Genomic DNA, 20,852 nt, shown 5'->3' on the forward strand with positions numbered 1-20,852 from the left:
CAGTACTTTGCAGTACTTGCAGTACCGAGGATTTCAATGCAGTACTTTTACAGTACTTGCAGTACCTGCAGTACCTGTTAGACACCCTGCTAATGCTTTTTTCAGTGTTTTTACATCGTTTTTGCATATTTTGAACATTTTTATATTAATTTTTTCATTTTTACTCCATGAAAATTCACAATCCTTTTTTTCAACTTTTTTTCAAATTTTACTGAAATTTTGTGATTTTTTTCGTTGATTTTTCAGTGATTTTATTTTTTAATGCTTTTGTGATTTTACACATTTGTAACTTTTTTAATGAATTTTCATCCTTTTTTTCCCAATTATCAGCGTTTTTTTTTTTTTGCTTTTTTAATTATTTTCACATCTTTACATTTCTAGCAATTTATCATGAATACCTACTTACCTATTTGGCAAATTTCTGTGAAATTTCATCAATTTTTAGGTAATTTTTAGGTCTTTAAAAACGCTTTTTCCGAGTGTTTTTATTTCATTTTTGCACATTTTCAACCCTTTTTCTCAAATCTTCGTCAAATTTCGCCAGTTTTAAGTTATTTTTAGATGTTTTGATGATTTTTTTTTTGAATTTTTTTACCTTATTTTTACACAATTTAAGCTTTTTTTCATACTTTTTTGACAAGTTTTACAAAAACATTTCAATATTTTTTGCTGAATTTTGTGAAATTTTGTTGAACTTTCATCATTTTAGTACCATTTTAAAACACTAAGAATAGTCTTTAAAAAAACCTTTGGGTGACTTATGCTAGGATTTTTTATGTTGCCCCATCTTATCCATTCCCCTCTCAGAACTCATCTCACGTCAGGTAAAGAACGCATTTCAACGAAATTCGCTCAAATTTGATTTAAGCATTGGTTTGGCGTTAAAAGTTGGGGATAAAAAAAGTGAAAAAAGTCGAAATGGGAATAATTTGTTCCAAGATTTAATCACACAATTTTCAAGAAATTTAGACCCAAGAAGATATTTTGGGGGGGGGGGGGGGGTGTTATTTTTACAAACATTCAACTGCACCAGTGTAGGTATATTGTTCGAACAATCATCATAGAAATTAATTTTTCAGCTCGATATTTCACTGGGTTTGGTTTGCAAGAAGCCCAATTTTTCAAAAATAAAAAAGTGGACGGTTCAAATTTAAAGTTCAGTGAACTCAAAATCGTAGACGTGATTCAAAATTCTGAAAGGAAAATGTAATCGAATAACTTTTCATATTGGCCAAGGTATCGTATTCTTGAAGCAGGTGCTTTTTTTGGGGGGGGGTGGCATTTTCAGCTCCATTTTGGGGTCAAAGTGGGAAAAGAATATCGAAATTGTGTGGCATATCGAATGGTATGTTTTCGAAGACGCTGAACACGAATATCTCGTTATTTTTTCGTACCGAACCCTCAAGTGACTCCTTCGCTTCCTTTATTGGGAACAAAACGTGAAAATAAGTATAAAATATCGATAATTCGCCAATTGAAAAAAGTAAGTTTATAGTGGAGATTATTCGAAAATTGAAATTTCATCGCTTTCTTCTCCCCCCCCCCCCGCACCCTGAAAACACCTCCCATGATTTACCTTTTCTTATCCCACACTTCGTCGTTTGAATCCGAAACCAAAATCCTTTCTACAGTAATCAATCAAAAGGTCATTAAAATCGTTCTTCGACCCCTCGACAATGGACTGAAAAAAAAAATAGTGTAACTTTCTCCAAACTCGAATAAGTATAGGGATGGATACGTATAAACGTAAGAACAAGAACGCTGTGAAGATATCTGTTGGAAATATTCGCCGATTGTTAAAGAGGTACTTGTCTGACAAGAATGAAACTTCACCCTTTAAAGCTTCCTGTTACGTTTTAATTTAATTTACGGTGTCAGGTATACCGCACACGCATAGGGCTCTCGAAAATACTCGCCAGAGACACCGAAGCCGCGAAAGGAGAAGCAAGGGGTTGACGTTTGAGTTTTAGGAGGACGTCGTGATCGAATGCTTTTGGAAAGAGAGAAAAAATGACTTTGTGAGTCGAACTCGAGCCAAGCGAGATAGAGTAAATGTGTGTAGCTTTTGGCATTCATTCGTCTAGTTGGTCATTTTGAATAGAAACACAGGTATGTACTTATTGAGGCTAGTCTATGGTACGTGCAGCTGAAATGGTACCTATATATAAACTTTTCCATTATAGGTATTTGAATAATAAATTGGATTGTTGGATTAATGTATGTGTATGTGAAAGCAGTTCAACTTGTACATGAGACGTGTACAGCGCCAAGTCTATTCTAATTACTCGTACACCGAGTACTCGTGTCTTACCAAGGAGCACACACCTGAGTGTTTAATAAACTACGAGTACCTATTCGAATAAATGGTGAACACTTGTTCGCTGCTTCAAGACTTGTACGTGGATCCTGAGTCGTTTAACATCAGGCCAAAGCAGAAGGCAACGTGTTAAATCGGAAGTTATACGTACCATCCCGTATTATCGATTTTCATGGCGTATAAATTTAGTAATATAAGGTATAAATAATAATACAGTGTATGACGAAGGAAGAGAGTGAGAAAGTGAAACAAAACAAAACAACGAGCATGTAGAATAGATAGACTAAGTACCAGGTTTTTTTTTCTTTTTTGAGTATATGACCCGCAGTAAAATGAGCAGATGAGAGAGTTTAAACAATTCGGAAGCGTTGGCGAGCCAACACGTGGTACAATTAGTAGAACCCGAAATCGACGTCGGCGATCGTGGCCATCGCGTCACAGGATGAGAAAAATACAGTAGTGAAGACGCGACGACGATGCGTACTCATTGTCAATGCCCTCCCTCCCCCCTTACCTCTCATCATAACTTAATAATACGTACTATAAAAATAATACCATGCTCTGGATGATGAAAACTGACGCCACTAAATCACGTATAAAATGACCTGTTGATAAAATAAAATCTTCCCTATGGTTCATCGCTGCTGGTGAAGCGAAGGAAGTTGAAATTTGAACTGGTATTAATTTCGTGCGTCGTTTTACCCCCTTATAGTACCTTTGGTTCGGGTACAGCTGCGAGTTAATTACGAAGCTCATGTCATTCTTTATTTTTCACTTATCTAGCCGAATATTTATGTATACCGAATGATGAGATAATATCACCATTTAGTTTATTCTACTGTATAGGAAGTATCGTATTTTTTCTTTCACTTTTCCATTTCGACCAACGCAACGTAATAATTATACAGAGGAAAACCCCACCTACTTGATTCTCGTATTTTTCTAAAAGCGATGGAAATGAAAAACGACCGAAAATTTTCCTCACCAAATCAACACATCAGCGAGCAATTGCAACCAACAACGTTCGCGTGCAGATAAATGATTTTTTTTTTATCGTTTTCTCGTTATCGTGTCCAGCTGACGACGCTGGCAAACGATACCCGGAAAACGTCCCAACGAAAGTATTTTTTTACCGATTTAATTTCTCATTTGATATCAAATCTTGTAACAGTACTTTCCCCAATTGTGACAGCTTGGCCTTTGCTTGTGTATAGTAATCTTCCCTCGGAGGTTTTTTTTTCATTTTGGTTGGGTTTCCTTTCTCGATTTTTTTTTCGGTGGAAGTCTTTCGGTATAATAAATTATGTTTTTAAACACAACGAACCAATTATCTATAAAAGAAGTCGGCGAATAACACGCGAAATATAGACTTTGGTAAGATATGTTGGAATCGATGGCGATTAAACGCCTCTTTAATTTATTTCGTCGATTGGCCCCCTTTTTTTGGTCGGAGTAAAGTATTTTGAACTAGATTATAATATGTGGATTGTTCACATCAGTCTTGACGAATACCTAATTTGAGAGATTTTTATTTTCTCGCGTTTTTCATGATAATTCGTTCAAAAGTATGTGCAGATGATGGTGTTATGCGTGTCCTTTAAAATTCGAAGTATTTTATCCTGAATACCTACTCGAAAAAAGTCGATGGCTCGTGGATTTTTCAACTCAATTAACGAGCGTGCACAGCTTTTACATATACGAGTAAGGGTGTATCAAGAGTGCTCATTCAACTTGCATCGGTGGTAATGAATGATCACTCTTTTCACGATGATCCATATCGAGAATTTTCATCTTTGTAGGGGTTTTACTTACACGCTTGAAGCAGTGCTTTTTAAATGAAGTTACCATTGAGAAATGAAATGGAAATTAGTCGAAATAATAATGGGAAAAAATACCTACAATAAATTTGAAAAAATTTCCCTCAACTGAAAATGTATTCAATTAGGTCGATTTCTTTTGAATTATTTAGACAATTTTATATAGTTCTTACTTCTATGTTTACTTGATCAAAACGAGGTCTCAGTTTTGAGAAAAGTAAAACTCTGGAGAGACATTGAAATCTTGAACCCAAAAATTATGTACATAGTTGAACTCTCAGAACCCTAGAATTGGCGAGAATCGATCGTCACGCCATCTTTTTTTTTTTTTTTTTAATTATTGAAAAGAAGGAAGATAGAGGAGCATCAAATGGTCTATCAAAAAATGAACGAATATCAAAACTCACAATGAGTGCCCTCGAAAATCTAGCAAACAACGTGTCACACATTATTTTGAATTTTTTTTGACATTTTGACCACGGGTAGACCTGTAACAGCACTTGTTGGGTCGTTCAGAGGGGTCAAATCGAAAAAATAAGCCGATATTCAAACTCAGCGTAGTCGAATTAGTTATAATCGATATGTCACTCGATTTTTAGAATTTCGATCAAAAAAGGGGGGTTCCAGCCCTCCTCAATTTTGGGCAAATTTTGAAAAAATTTCAAATATCGTGTGACATATCGATTGTTATGTTTTCGATAGCGCTGATTTCGAATTTAAACTTACTTTTTGATGTAAGGGCCCCTGAGCCCCACAGTAAGCCCCAAATTTGAAAAAATTGAAAAATTCGTGTGACCTATGGTTTGTTAGGTTTTCGAAGGTGCTGATTTCGAATTTCAACTCAATTTTTTCATACAAGGGCCCCTGAGCCCAACAGTAAGCCTCAAATTTGAAAAAATTGAAAAATTTGTGTGACCTATGGTTTGTTAGGTTTTCGAAGGTGCTGATTTCGGATTTTAACTTACTTTTTTGATACAGGGGCCCCGTAAGCCCCTCAGTAAGCGCCCAAATTTGAAAAAATTGAAAAATTTGTGTGACCTATGGTTTGTTAGGTTTTCAAAGGTGCTAATTTTGAATTTCAACTTACTTTTTTGATACAAGGACCCCTAAGCCCCTCAGTAAGCGCCCAAATTTGAAAAAATTGAAAAATTTGTGCGACCTGTGGTTTGTTAGGTTTTTGAATGTGCTGATTTCGAATTTTGGCTCAATTTTTTGATTCGAGTTGCCCTCAGCTCTCAAATTTGAAATAAAGTCGAAAAATTCGTGTGACCTGCGTTTGTTGGGTTTTATGATTTCTTGAAATTTTTTCTGAAGAGATGTTTTGAAGAGAAGAGGGATTGTATCAAAAAATTACCCTCCTCCCCTTGAATTGTGGGTAAAATGATGGTGATTCTGCAGTTGAGCTATCTTAACCTATACCTACGTATACAAATCAATGGAAAATTTGTACCAGACCATCGATATTTTATAGGTAGGTACCTCACCACACTGTTAATATGGGAAAAAAGTGCACGCCAACATCCATACATATTAATACCCAGCGTTAGACGTACTTAAATCACCACTGTACCAGACAAAGTAGGGGGTCTGTGAAGAGAAGGTGAAAAAAACACACGCAGAAGGAACGTTGAAGAGAGAGGTACATTGGAAAAGACTGCAGTAAGGTACACGGAGATGATGACGATACGGCGCCTGTCTATATGCTATAATATTATATGTACTTGCATTGAAAACGACGACGACTATAGAGTATCTTCTGTATGTATAGCGAGAGTCATACACTTATCCATATCCATCCATACCCAACATACCATAAGAGAGAAGAAATTACTGATACAAATAACAACACAGCATTCGTGCGCTTTTTAAATAGACATAAATATCGAAACGTAATTTTATTAATAAGCTCGTAAATATACGCCGGGGCGCGTGTAAACGTTAAAAAAAATCGGCTTATTACCATTCTTCGTATTATATATACAGTCTCACTAGTTACAGTTATAAAAACATTTTATTACGAAAAAAAAACGTTGTTGGAACGTAAATAATACGTTTTTTAAGAAGATGTTTTCTGTGTGCAATATTTTAAAATCTATAAGCTCGAGCTATAAAATAGCAATTCGGTTTTGAGCTTTAGGTACATTGTGGATATTCTTCTTATTAGGTAATTTTTCTCATTATAATATTTTTGCATTTTTGTTGTAAGTATTTGCTCAATGAATATGAGACGTGTGGGTATGATGATATTATGTGTGATAAATTGAACTATTTATTATTTATCTGAAGTACTTGGATCTATATACAGGGTAGATCAATGTGTACAGTTCCAAAAAAGTAACCGTTGTACAGAAAAAATTAGAAAAAATGTTCAATTTTTCATTATAATTTTTTTTAGAAAAATAATGGGTTCTGCAATTTTTTTTTTAAATAGGTAAAGACAGTAAAAATTGGAGAGGTTGAAATTTTCCATAAGAAAAGTACGATTATTCATTTTCTATGAAGCTTTGTTTTTGAGATATTTCGGGCAACAGTTGGAAAGTTCAACTTGGATTGAGGTTTGATGATGAATTTGAATGTTTTTTTTACTCTCATCATAAAAATTGATTTTTGGGGAAGAGGAAGGTTCCTACGAAAAAAATAATGAGGAACAAAATTATAGAACATGAAATTTCTGATCTTTCGAGGGTGTTCAACATTTTCTAGGAAACTTGATATTTGAGAAATTTTGAGGCAAATTTGAAAAACCTCAACCTAAATACACGAGGACCGCCCTGTATATGCATCCTTACCATAAAATGATCTTCTTATTTCTATTCTCGATTGAGATTGTGTAAAAAAGAAGTACCATCAGTTAACCACTAAATACAGTAGCCAGCTCATCATCGTATAGGTAAACACCAGATCGTTTCATCCATAAAGAAAAATTCAATATCTTCGCAAGGTAGTAAAAAATAAAATCCAGACTAGGTTATACGATATAATTTTTAACACTTCTACGAAACGTGTATAGATAAATGGAAATATTTCGCATATGTTTAACGCACGATGCCTGGTGCTAATCGGTTTAAACATTTTATTAGCAATATTTACCATACTCGCGGTTTAGAAGAAATGACAGTAAATGTCACAACGTCGACGTATTTCTCCTAATGACATAAATGATCGCCGCGTGAAAAATTTCACTCGAGCAAAAGACAAAGTAAAGCTATACTAGACAAATCTGTATATATGGCCTCGACTCGAGCGAATTCATATAACCGCTATACGTCGATGCAATATGTTGCCAGTAAATATAATTTTTTTATTCTAAAAATCAACCAAATGTTCTTAGTAAAACTCGCAGATGGAGGAGAAAGAGAAAAAAAAGGTCGAACTATAAACCCGAAGCCGAAGCAAAGGTTACAAGAAATATGTGTATCATCGAGTTGGAAAAAAAAATATTATGTATAAAACGGATGCGGCAAGTATTCCATTTCTATTATCGTCAGTATGCCATCGAATTAGATTAATGTCAAAACTATCTAGCCGCCTGAAAAGCTAAAATTTCTATTGTCATTTCGTCAACATTTAAAAAACAACCCTTCGAATGTTGCGAATATAAAACATATCTTTGTATACTCTACTGCTGCTGCTGTGTGTGTGTAGTTCTATCCTACTGTAACCATATCTCGTCCTATCTGGCGTTATATCATCCCAAGTTCACTCTTTCCATCTTTCTCTGTTATTTTTTTTATCCCAATGAACGTATTTTTTTTCTCGGGTGATTTGTTTCGGGTGTTTGATAGTATTATAGGAGAAAAAAACCGAAAAATATGAAAGGATGTGTGGTGAAAAGGGAGCAAACACTACGCACACGTTCCCTAGTTAATCGAACGTCGAATACGATTTACTTTAAATGCGATTTACAAGAAATAACATACAGTAGTGAATTATTTTTAGATTATCTCGTCCATTACTTGTATATTGTTACACGTTTTTTTTTTTGGTGTAACCCTATCTTTTTATATTAAACGTTCCTTTTTTTGAAAAAAAAGCATCGCGAAGCAAACGTACGTACGAGGTTTGTGATTTCACTCTTCGACTCGTCCTCCTGTCGGAGTCTTGACGCGATGCTTCGACGACACCACGGAAGGAAAAAGCAATAAAAAATGTGATAAAATGATACAGACGCGTGGTAATTTTTCGCCTGAGACCGAGAATTTGATCCGTTTGAAAAATAAATGTTTTTTAGCGAGAGTGAAAATAGATTTGGGTGTAGAAGGGTGGGAGGGGATGGCTTTGGGATGGATTTTTTTCGAGTATGTATTTTTTCACGAATTTAGTGGTATTTTTTTGTCATTTTTGAAGACTTTTATGTAATTTTTCATGATTTTTGGACTTGAAAAAAATTTTCCCCATTGAAAAAAATTATTGATTTATTATTTCGTCATTTTTAATGACTTTATTTCAATTTTACAAATTTTGTATCATGATGAGACATTTTTCAGAATATTTTGTCCAGAAAAAAAATCGAAACAATCGATCATAAATCATACTTTCGTGTTTTAATCCTTTAAAAAATAAACGAAAACTAATCACAACTTTCAAAGCTCTCGAGAACCGAATATACCCCTTTCTTCTCCCACCCCAACTACAACCTTACAATCCTAAACGAATAATTAAAAGAAAACAAACTATACGTAAGTATACAAGAAGAGCGAAAACGTAGCATAGACGCGAGCTATACTATTACGACCAAAGTACAGTAAAAATCTTATTCATAATTACCGCTGAAAATCCTCACGGGCCAACAATTTTCATTTAAGGGAGAGGGTTTGTTGCCACGAGCAAGGAAGGGTATGGCGAGCGAACGCGTTAAAATGGTTACAAACACCGTCATTTCTTATACCTACTAACCAGCAAATAATTCTATAGGCATTAATTTCATTCATTTTAAAGCCTATTTTTGCGCAATAATTCAAAAATTATTCCTCTAAGATGTTCGCTAGATGGTATAGGTCGTCCCGTCCCGTCTCGTCCCAAAGTAGCAAATAAGATTTTAATAAAAGGATTTTTTCCTCTCGTTTTGCTCCCTTCTATATAGGTACCGGGAAACATTAAAGTAGAAAATACCATCTTGGCCCCTATTTTTTTTCTTCTCTCTTTTTGCTCGCGCTCGTTTTCTAATTAATGGCATTATTTTAAATCGTAAATTTTGACGCCTTTTAAATCCCATTCGCGAGTCTGTTTTAAAAAGGATTTAATGGTATCTGTGTTGTTTTGTTTTGTTTAAACGCGTACAGAATATACGACCATCTTCCCTGCTTTCGAACTCGTTCGACTGTGTAGTGTTGTTGTTGTTGTTCTACCCCTTTAATGCGAAATCGTACACCGAGAGATATTACTCGCCCGCACAAAATGCATGTATTAACTTAAGAGGTTTACTTATGCTCTTTTTACTCGTTGATGCGTTTTTTTTTTCGTGTACAGATTTATACGTGTTGGATACTCGTATTATTGGCGATTATCGCAGGCTAAGCTATCGACCTGTAAAGCCGAATTTCAGGGCCACTTTTTTGAAATTTGAGGAATTATTTTTTAGAAATGAAACGATTAATTTTCCATGAAAAAGTTTGGAATTTGGTGAAATTGAGATAGAAATCTGAAATTTGGTTTGTCTTATTTTTTGATCTGCAAAATTGATAAGAGGTGGTTTTGGGCTGTTTTTGAGACAAGGCGTGCTGCTGCTGATTTTTTAGATTTTCCATTTCTGGAAAAAATTGTCGTGAAAAGTTGCGCGTCCTTCGAATTTTTTGCATTTGCAGGGGAAATAGGGGTGCTCAAAATTTGGCAAAAATGGCGATATTGTAAAGTTTCGAGCAGGGTCGACTTGAAAACTTCTATACAAAATATGATACTCTGTTGGAACTTTTACCAGTTTGTGAGTCTATAGAAGAAATTTTGAAGATTTGGTGAGAATCAGTGTTGCCACTTTGTTTAGCACTAAAAATTAGCTAAAAAAGTTGAAATGTAATATTTCTCCATGACGTCGATCCACAATCAAAAATTTTGAAAAATTACCTCAAGTGCAACTTTTTACGCTGATCAACATAATAATATCAGAAAATTGAAGTGTCGTTTTTTCATTTTTTCTATTTAAAAAATTCTAAATATGGCCAGAAAACACAATTTCTTTCATTAAAAGGTCTGAATTTCGCGAATTGGATTTTTTTCGTCAATTTTACTGGTCCACACTCAAAGAAGAGGTTGCTATTAAAATCAGATAAACTTTTTTTCGCAAAATTTCTAGTGAATTTTTATAAATTTTTAGTAAGCCTTTTAAAGTATTTTTTTGATATTTTTCCTGAAATTTAGACGATTTTTTCCTTTGAAAATTATAGATTTTCAAAACTTGACATTGGGTAACTTTTTCCACACTGTTTTAGTGATTCTTCACTCATTTCTAGAGATTTTCTACAAAAATTAGTGATAAAAATTGCTAAAATTTGGTGAAAAAAGCACTTGAAAAGTAGGTACCATAAAAACAACTCAATTTTTTATGAAAAAAATCGTAAAAATTTTGTAAAACAAACCATGAGAAGAAATTTAATGCAAAACACTTCAGAAATTCAGTGAAAAACTCTTTAAAATTTCACTTGAAAAATAGCTAAAAATCAGCGATGAAAATCATCGAATTATTGTTAGAAAAAGTTATATGTACCTACTAAAATTATTGGAATATCGCTGAAGATTTGTGAAAAAAAATCACTAGAATTTAGTAAGAAAAATAACTAAAATTACCACCAAAAAAATCACTAAAATGTTGTTAAATAAATCAGCAGAATATACTGATCCAAGCCCCAAAGTTTAGTGATGGAAACCATTAAAATTATTAAAAATTTTCTGTAATTTGGTGAAAGCTCACTAAAACTTTGTAGTAGCCTAAAAACACTAGAATTCTGTGAAAAATCACTAAATTTTTTTGATAATCTGTAAAATTGAATTGAAAAATCACAACGAATGGGTTGAAAAAAATCAATAAAATTTAGTCAAAACCGATCAAAATTCAATTTTTAAAAATTTATCAAAATTTTTGATTAAAAAAAAATCTATAAGATTTTGTGGGAAAATGATTTAAAATTTGGTGATGAATATCACTAAAAATTAGTTTGAAAAAAATCGCAGAAATTTAGTTGAAAAAAGTTACTAAAAATTTGAAAATTAGTGAAAACAGCAAATTAAAAAAAATTATCGAGAAGACCTGCTAATAATTTATGAAAATTCATTAAAAATTTTTCGAAAAATTACTAAAAATTTAGTGATAACTGATCAGTGAATTCCTGGAAAATTGGAGAAAATCAAAGAGTCATACAGAAGTAGTGCTGAAAACCTTTTAAAAATGATGAAAGAAATCATCAAATGAACGAAAATGCTCTTTTAGAAAAAAAAAAAAAAATTGAAAAAACTCTTGTTTCTGTAAGTTTTATTGGAATTTTCACTAAATCTCACTTGTTTTTTTCATCTGATGTTCAATTTTTATGTTTTTTGAGGGGTGAGAGGGGGGTGCGTCTCTGGTTAAAATCTCAATTTGTACATATATTAACAATCTTTCAGAGCGAGTAAGTTCAAAATGCACTATTTTATCGATCCACCTCCCCCCTCCACATGCTCCTCACAACAACTGGGGCTTTTCAGCGTTCAGAAGTTCAATTCTGTTTCTTTTTTCCCTCCAAATCATCATTGAGTAGGTAGTAAGTACATACGTTGGATAAACGATGGTTGATGGATTTCATCCAGCATTAAAGGAGCAAACTGCTGGCACACGGGACTCCTGAGGGTAAATTAAATTGTAATCTGTTGTTAAAGCATCCAAGTACATTGCCCCGAACAAAGTATACATTTACAGCGAAGTCTGTCTTCTACACATTATGTTACAGTAATGCATACAATTATTGTTTATAATATCTTTTTTTGTAATCGATGATTCGATGAGACGAATTAGTGATCTATAGAGAATGAACGCCAAGTACATGATTAATTAATCGAGAGATTCGAGAACGCTGGTTGATATTGTAAATATTGTACGGATCCTTTACAGTCATTTTGACTTCGTAAATAGGTTTTATCTAATACCTCACATTGTATAATGACATAGCTGTATACTTATGTATAAGTGTGAGTGTGCGGACAGCTCGAGCGATCATTTGATGAGATTAATTTGACGGTATAATTAAAGGCTCATTCGTTACACGATTATGCGTGAGTATTTTTATACACAAAACTACGTGAAGAAAAAAAATACTTACATACAAAATAAATAAACTAACAACGAGAGAAAGTGTATCTCGAATGACAAATCCAATGCTCTGTTAGTAGGTATACGTAGATTACGTTTATGTAGAGTATATTGGGGCTATTTTCTATTAAATTATTTTTTTAAACAATGAACGTACGCGTGTTAATCGGTGTTTCACCTGGACTCGGTGTAAGAGTATTTCATCGCTTTCGGTATCCACGTTCGCCTTTTATATTTTCGTTCACGTCGCATTGTTTTGCGATCGCGTTGAAAATTATTTCGTTATTATGTTTTTCATTAAGAGTATTGTGTGTGCATAGTCGAGTTAAGTACCAGAGTATATTTATCTAACGTTATAAGATGATTATTATTAGTTGCGAGCCTCGAAATTCTCTATGTAGGTATAGGTACAATGGTATAGGTAAATGAATGAAGAAGAAGAAAAAAAATTACAACCACAATGTATCTATATATTGCTCGTGTACCTGCACGAGTACTACAAGAACATAGAGATGTACTAGAACCTCTTTCTTTATACAAATACAGTCTACAGACTTCATCTTCTCTATTCTTTACTTACAGTGTATGATATGTTAATACGCGATGAAAATTACGCAGCTTCTTCGTCACGCTGGCTTATCCACGAGATGATACAGCGAACACCACCATCTCTCCGGCGATATTCTTGTATCTCGTACTATTTATACAAACACACATGGACGTGATTTTATTTGATAAAAGTATTCCTCCTCGTGTATAATATTATGTGTATAAAGGTGTTACGACGAGTAATGCGAGTCGAATAGATTTCTTAGATTAATGGCGACCAGCATGTGGCATATGTTGAATAGAGTGGTTCGCGCGGTCAAAATATGTGTATTTGTACTCGTATTTGCGATTTTGATTAGGGTCATTTTTCTATGTACAGATATCTGTATTGTGAATTCGATCGAAGCTCGGCCATTTGTCCAGGTATAGGTCACAAGGTCACATCAGCGGTGAAAAGTCAACTAAGTAGGGTTTGAATTGGTTCGTTGTACGTGAAGAGGTGGAGAAGCGAAGTGTATGTAATTCGATGGATGAGATGGAGTCTCGCTATAAGAATAGAATGGACCAATGGAGCTTTGATGGTGATGTGATTTTTTCAAGGGAGAAGAACAGGAAGAGAATGGAGATTCGTAAAAATTGTTATAAAAAAGAAATAGTGGTTAGGGGGAGTGTTTCCGTAGGCTTTACGGCCAAATCATTTAACCATGTTGAATAAGTGAAGAGTCACTAATCTTTTGTTTTTTTTTGAAGGTGTTTAAATTACAAGGTTATGAAAGCTTTAATCTGAGGAGTAACCTAATCAGAAAATTCATCTGAAAAGTCAATAAAATTCGTGAAGCACATCAGTAAAATTTACTGAAACTGGTATTTTTTTTTTTAAACAAACGTGATACTATTTTCGTTGGTGTTTCGTTAATTTCAATGTTTTATGACTTTTTGGAATTTCACAAGTTTTTATTGTTTTTGCTCAATTTTAGTGAAATTTATTGAAAACTTCAGCCTAAAGAGTGTTAGAAAAATTATCTGAAAAGCCAATAAAATTCATCAAATTCATGAAGGACATCAGTAAAATTGACTGATACATAAGTTTGCCTGTACATCTGACAACCCTGCTTGAAAGATACTCTGCTGTAGAGTAGCACAACGCCATAGCTGTTGTCCTCAGTGTATTTAGCTTTGCTCCCCATCTTGTTGATACCAGTTTCTGCAGTAAGTTGTTTCTTGCTTCCACCTTCATTTTGGTGTTTTCACAAAATCCCTTGTATGTGAGGGTTCGGTCTAGTGTGATTCCTAGGTATCTTACTTGGGATTTTCACAGTTCACCAGCTGCACTACTCCCCATACAACAATTGTCGACGTTGACATTTACATCGACTAAGTTTTTTTCCAACATGATGATGGAAAAGTGACCAATAAGTTATTTAATAGGAATCTTCTGTCCGTGAAGAAGCCAGGTTATTGAAAATTTTCGAAATTTTCCCATTATTTCTGATACCTTGACATGTTGATGTAAAATTTGATGCTCAAAATTTATATCCACAATTATGTCGACCAATTTTTCAGAATTAAAATTTCTGTTTCAGTGTTTAAAAGTTCAGTAAACATTTAAAAATATGATCTTTGTTTGAAGGGAGAAAAACATTTTTAATGGCCTTGATAAAATTATTCACTTTTCCATAGTTTGAAGTTGTCGATGTTATGGCAATGTGAAAGTCGATTGTCCACAAATACATCGACTCTAACATCAACCAAATTTTCAAAGATTTCTCAAATTTGAAAAATTAAGTTGATATTGTGGATGTATTTGTCGATGTCGAATTTCACATCAACATTAACATCAACATGTTGTTGACATGAAAATGTATTAGTTTAGTATTCTTAGATAACCTATTGCACATTTCAGTATAAAGAGTTTAATGTTCAACTACCGAATATGGACTTTCTGTCTGTACTTCTCAGTGGTGGCCTCCGCGTTGATGCTGCTTTTGCTTTCAGCATGAGCAATGGCCACCTAAGTGTGTAAGAGAAAATGATTTTTGGAAAAAAATTTCAATTTTGAAACTAAAATTTAACAATTTTGCATAGGTGGAGGTCGATGTAAATTTCGATGCCAATGTCGATCCATCCACATCCATCACATTTGAATCCCACATGTCGATGTAAATTTTGACCTTGTGTCCAGCCAATTGTCGACATAAATGCTGATCAACATTGGTCGACAATTACATCAACAATTGGCTCCACACAGAGTCGAAATTCACATCGACATGTGGCATCCAAAAGTGACGGATGTGGACGGGTCGACATTCACATCGAAATTAGCATGGTCATTGTTGTATGGGTCCCCATACCAGCTTCAATGTGCACTTTGCCTTCGCATTCTTCAGGTGGAAGCTACACACTTGAGTTTTGGATGGATTTGGTCTGAGGGCATTATCCACATAGTAAGTCTCCAGTTTATTCAGGGTTTCCTGCAACATTCCTTGTACCTCTACATGCGTATCTCCCTGAGTGGTTGCTGACATGGTCATCTGCATACAGAAAGTGTCTGATCTGGTCTTCGATTGGCTGGCCATTCGTTTATACTGTATATGTTGAACAGGATTGAGGCAAGAACACTGCCCTGTGACAGCCCATTTTTTTGCCTTCTCCATCTACTGTGCTTTCCCATGTGGGTAACATAGAACATCCTATTACTGAGCATAGATTTAATGATGGTGGTGAAATTGTGATCCTGGGTGTATGCCTTGATTTCTGTAGCCAGCAAAACTTATGGCAAAATTATCACAAACAGGCAGAGAAAAAAATTGAACCTGATCCCACTCGTTCTTAGATCCCGAACCGAAACTGAACCTGAACCTTTACACCCTGAACCCAAACTCCGAACCATTGATCCTGATCCTTAATACTGCGAACCCAGATCTATGACCTCTGATCTCGGACAAAATCCCTACCTAAAAGCAATTTTCAGCTGCCAAAGAATTGGATTTTGGACATATTTTTTTTGGCATATGGCATGCACTTTCCATCTATCACAGTCACAGTTGTGCTCAATAAATTTCAAACGAACAAAGCTGCAACGTTGAATTCAGAGCACTGAGCATTATATTTCTTCCATCGTTTCATCAAGATGTGTATATGATTCGATGATAAAATTTTCACAAATTCTACGTAAAATACGAACAAATTACGCATGCGCATAATATTTTCGCACATTAAAATCCCAAACCTCAGCTAAACTTCTCGTACTCGTACCCACATCGAATAGGCTAATTTTATTCATAAATATGCCAATTACATTATACTGGAATACGTTTCGTCCGACAATAGTCGATTTAATAAACGTTCTTTAAACGAATCATTACTGCTATTTTTTTTTATCTCGCTGATGGATTTAATTACAATGCTGGCGAGAAATCCGTGTGCGCGTATTTAAATTCTATAACAGCAAAAGTGCTACCAGTCTTGGCTCTCGTTGGAAACCAGTACGTTGGTATTTTAACTTCATTATATAGCTACCGAGGCACCGGTCGCGGTGGCGGAAACAACGCCAGTTATAAATTATAATTCGTTGTTTCATTCGAATTATAATATGTATAATACACATCGACGAGTCGAAGACATTGTCGGTCTGCCAGCGCTGCAGAAATTAGTGAAACCAAAACCAAAAAAACCGGTATTCGTGATTCGTTGGTTATACTCGAATCGTATCCGCGATATCTCTAGACCATTGGCTCGAAAAAGACGTTAAAGGTAGGTCAGTATAGGCCTAATAAAAGGTTTTATTTACGTTTTGTAAAACGTCGTCGTCACCGGCACAGTCAATGTTGCACAGGCCTATCGTCGCGTGGGTAAATAGGGAAACTACCCTGTGAGACATACGTAAAGATAGGGGTTTGGAGCGAGCGAGTGAGGGTGTCATTTGTCATGTGACAAATACAACTGTGACTGTGCATGTCGCGGGTTCGTCTATGTAATCGTGTATAGTTTTTTTTCTGCCTAAATTCTATATAAAATGTGTATTTTTTTCTGTTTTCATCTCACATCTCTCTGTGTGTATAATACCGCACGACCCTTATGACTTTTTAAATGCGGTAGCTCTTTTTGTAAATGCATCGTATATAAGGGATGAGTTACTTAATGAAATCGAATCCAGAAGAGAACAGATCGCGTTAAGGATATGATAAGTCTAGATAAGGTACTCTATATGGAGATATATTACAGATGCGTTTTAAATGTACTTTTTTTTCCTCACCGACAAACCTGACGCTGGCGCCTGTTTATTTTAATTTCGATTATCTAAATAGTCTGCATCATCATTCGGACAAAACTGTACTGAGTAAATGATGGAAATTACTCGTGTTCGGTATCTGTTGGCACCCCTCTGCCCCTCTCGTCTGCATTTCGTGCACGAAATCTCTTCCTAATTTGTAAGTATTTCTCTCTACATACTATACGTGCTACCAAAATGCGTCTGGAATTTAAAATGAAAAAAACAAAACCTACCGCGCGCCTTCTGTTTAATATTTAAAGATTACGCATCGAACCAAGTACATTTATGTAAAGCGAGAGTTAACTGAGTTAAGTAAGGGTCAAAACAGGAAGCAGGATTTACCACGCGGTATACCTATACTGCTGTAGATGAAATCTCTGTCGTTCTGTGTAGGCACAGTTACCTCTGCTTTAACCCTGCCTCGTCGCATTGTCGAGAGATATTAATTAATTTTGATTACGCGTTAATTGACCGCGATTCTAAATCGATACGCGGTTTCGTAACACGTGTACCTACAGGTTTTCCAAATACGTGTTTACGAATTCAGGGGTGTACGAAAAGGGTGATAACTCGGTCCCTTGTAAGCAGTAGATGAATTAGTCTGTAGGCAGGAATTTGCAAATTACACTGTTTTGACTGAAAAAGGCAACATGTAATCATGAAGATTGCTAAGGTGAAGAGTAATGTCAAAGGAAACGTTCCATCGAAAAATTGCGAAATTTTCACGCTGTCAGATTCATTACATTGGAGCTCTGAATTTTCAATAAAATTATTTGTGGGAAAAATCCCTGCAATTTAGCCAAAAAACACTAAAAATTGGTGCAAAAAAATCACTGAAATTCAGTGATCAAAATCAAGTGAAATTCATTTTTTGAAAAATCACCAATATTTAATGGAAAAATCATCAGGTTTTGTGGGAAAATATTACTAAAATTTGGTGATGAATATAACTTAAAAATCTGTGAAAAATTGCTAGAATTTGGTCAAAAATCTCCACTTATAAAAAATACGAACTAAAAAACAAAAAAAAATAACAATTGAAAAAAATCACTGAAATTTTGTAAAAAAAAAACAATATGAAAATTCAAACAAAATTGATGGAAATTTCTACTCAAGTACTAAAGTTTTAAAGAAAAATTGCTAATAAGTCGTCATCGTCGTAGGTTCTTGATTATTTGCAGGTTTTTGTCATCAATATTGTATTTTTTCAGAATCTCCAACATCTTCTCATGGTTGACATGATCAAATGCTTTCTCATTATCAACAAAGCAAGCAATGATTTCCCTATTTGCATTCAGTGCTCTTTGATTGATCACTTTCAGCAGGGCAATTGCATCCCTCGTCCCTTTTTTTGCTACAAAGCCATGTTGAGTTTCACTTAGATTTTCATTTATCTTCTTTTCAATTCTGGCATTTATGATGGAGAGTAGTAGCTTCTGCAGTGTGTGGCTCATCAGTGCGATGGTTCTATATTCAGAGCATTTTTGCGAGTTGTTCTTTATTGGTATTGGTACGAAATTTACTGCTTTGAAGTCCTTAGGCAGCATACCTTCATTGTATATTTTATTTATTATCTTCAGCAGCTCCTTTTCATACTCTGGTGTTGAATGTTTAATCAAGTCCACTGGTATGAGATCTCCCCCCCCCACTGCTTTGTGGTTTCTGGCTCGCTTCACAGCATTCCTCAGTTCCCGTATTTCAATTTGTGGTGCCTCCTCTGTGGAGTGTACTTCCATTTGAGCCAGATGTGTATCATCTCCATATAATTCTTGTATGTAGCTGATCAAGATCTCTTCGGTTTCTTGATTGTTAACACAGTGCTTTCCGTCTTTTCCTCGCATATATGTATATGCAATTCCACTTCTCCTTTTCTTGTGGGCGGCCATCTCATCTGCTTCACTTTGGTATGCATTTCTCTAGAGTTGTGCCTTTTCTCTAGCTCTTCTATTTCTTGGCACTTCTCCTCATACCACTTGTTTTTGGCCATTCTGCACATTCCCATGATCTCATTATTTAGCACCGTGTATTCGTTACTTGATCTGTTTGCTTTTCTTTGTTCTTCCATCAGATCTAGTATCTCTTAAGTCATCCATGGTTTGTGTTTTCTTCTTACTTTGAATGGAATAGACTTTTCAGCTGCTGTTTTAACCTTTCGCTTCTATGCTTGCCACTTTTCCTCGTTACTTTGTTCTTCTTCCAGCTTGTCTTCCTTTTGCTTTTCCAGTTCTTCTCAGAATTTCTTTTGCAGGTCTTTTGATTTGATTTTTGCAATGTCAAGTTGTTGGTCTGGCTCTTCAAGACTATCTGGCATTTTGCAGCCAATAGTTTGTGATTCTGTGATGAAAATCATTTTAGTGACTTTTTTCATGGTTGTAGGAGTTTTAGTGATTTTTCTCACTAAATGCTAGCGACTTTTTTACATGCATTAGGATATTCAGTACCTTTTCTCTACAAAACTTTGATGATTTTCTCCCCAAATTTTAGTAATTTTTTTCAAACTAAATTTTAGTGAATTTTCACACTAAATTTTAGGTAGTAATTTTTTTATCAATTCTTGGCGATTATTCATTTTATATCATAACCATTTATCCAATTTCATGCTTTTTCACAGAATTAAGCGGTTTTTTTTTCACTTAATTTTGGCTATTTTCATCACAGAATATTGACGATTTTTCTAATACATACTTAAGTAAAATTTGGTAGGTTTTCACTGAATTATAAGTACATTGAAATGTTTATCAATTTTGTGACCTTTATATCACCAAGTTTTGGCGTTTCTCATTAAATTTTCGTGGTTTGTTTTAGAAAATTTCAATGATTTTTTTTTTCATTAAATTTTATTTATTGTTTTTCATGCTGTGTTATTTTTTAGAAATTTTTGAACAAATTCTAACAATTTTTTCGCAAATTTTTTTCAGAAATTTTAGTAATATTTTCCCTCAAAACTCGATAATTTTTCCATTCAAATGTTGGCAGTTTTTTCAAAAGTTGAATTTCAAATTCCATTACTAAAATTTCTAAACGAGTTTTGTTCGCATTGTGAAGCAACTTGAATGAGAATTTTCACTTTTTAAAATACTTATGTAGGTAATTATTTGAGCTGAATTTTTTCATCATTGAAATGATTCTAATTTGCAGGCTGAATGAATCAGAGCTTTGTTATGTACTTGTACTTTTTTTTTATTACGTTGCATAATTGTTATTCCATTGAGAGAAAAAAAGGAACGAAGTAGACGTGTCTTTGTCTGAAATATTTGTAAATTTTTCCCTCGTAAAATTCTTTGTTTTAAAAAAAGCTCGAAATTTTCTGTTTCAGATTAAATTGTGCACGGTGAGACTCAAAAACCATGGATTATTTCAAAACAAGTCGTCTTCGTTTGCGAGAATTCCAGGTAATAATTTATTATGCGTAGATTTATACAAAAAACCGTAATCAGTTAATCACTCTTTACCACCCCCTCCCCCCCGGTGCCCTCGCTGCATTCGTCGAGAAAAACCAACAACGAAATCCCTCTCTTCAGTACACCTAGATTATCTGAAACTGGTGGTAAACTTCGCAATCGAAATCTTACCTTTATGTAGAAATAACATCTAAAAACCAATAAGCAGGCACTTTCGAAT

General features: G+C 34.5%; 2 protein-coding genes across 8 annotated transcripts in view; one reads left to right on the forward strand and one right to left on the reverse strand.

The window, feature by feature from the left end:
• The window catches only part of dac (dachshund), a 254,479-nt gene that overhangs the window by 151,875 nt on the left and 81,752 nt on the right, over positions 1–20,852 (reverse strand). The window lies entirely within an intron of this gene.
• The window catches only part of Sfmbt (Scm-related gene containing four mbt domains), a 159,168-nt gene continuing 158,879 nt past the window's right edge, over positions 20,564–20,852 (forward strand). For both annotated transcript variants that reach the window (XM_065354027.1, XM_065354028.1), the window contains exon 1: positions 20,564–20,623. In XM_065354027.1, coding sequence (XP_065210099.1) covers positions 20,579–20,623 — 45 coding nt within the window. In that variant the 5' untranslated portion in view covers positions 20,564–20,578. The remainder of the gene's footprint in view (positions 20,624–20,852) is intronic.

The sequence above is a fragment of the Planococcus citri genome, chromosome 3, assembly GCF_950023065.1.
Source record: "Planococcus citri chromosome 3, ihPlaCitr1.1, whole genome shotgun sequence".
Taxonomy (NCBI): Eukaryota; Metazoa; Arthropoda; class Insecta; order Hemiptera; family Pseudococcidae; genus Planococcus; species Planococcus citri.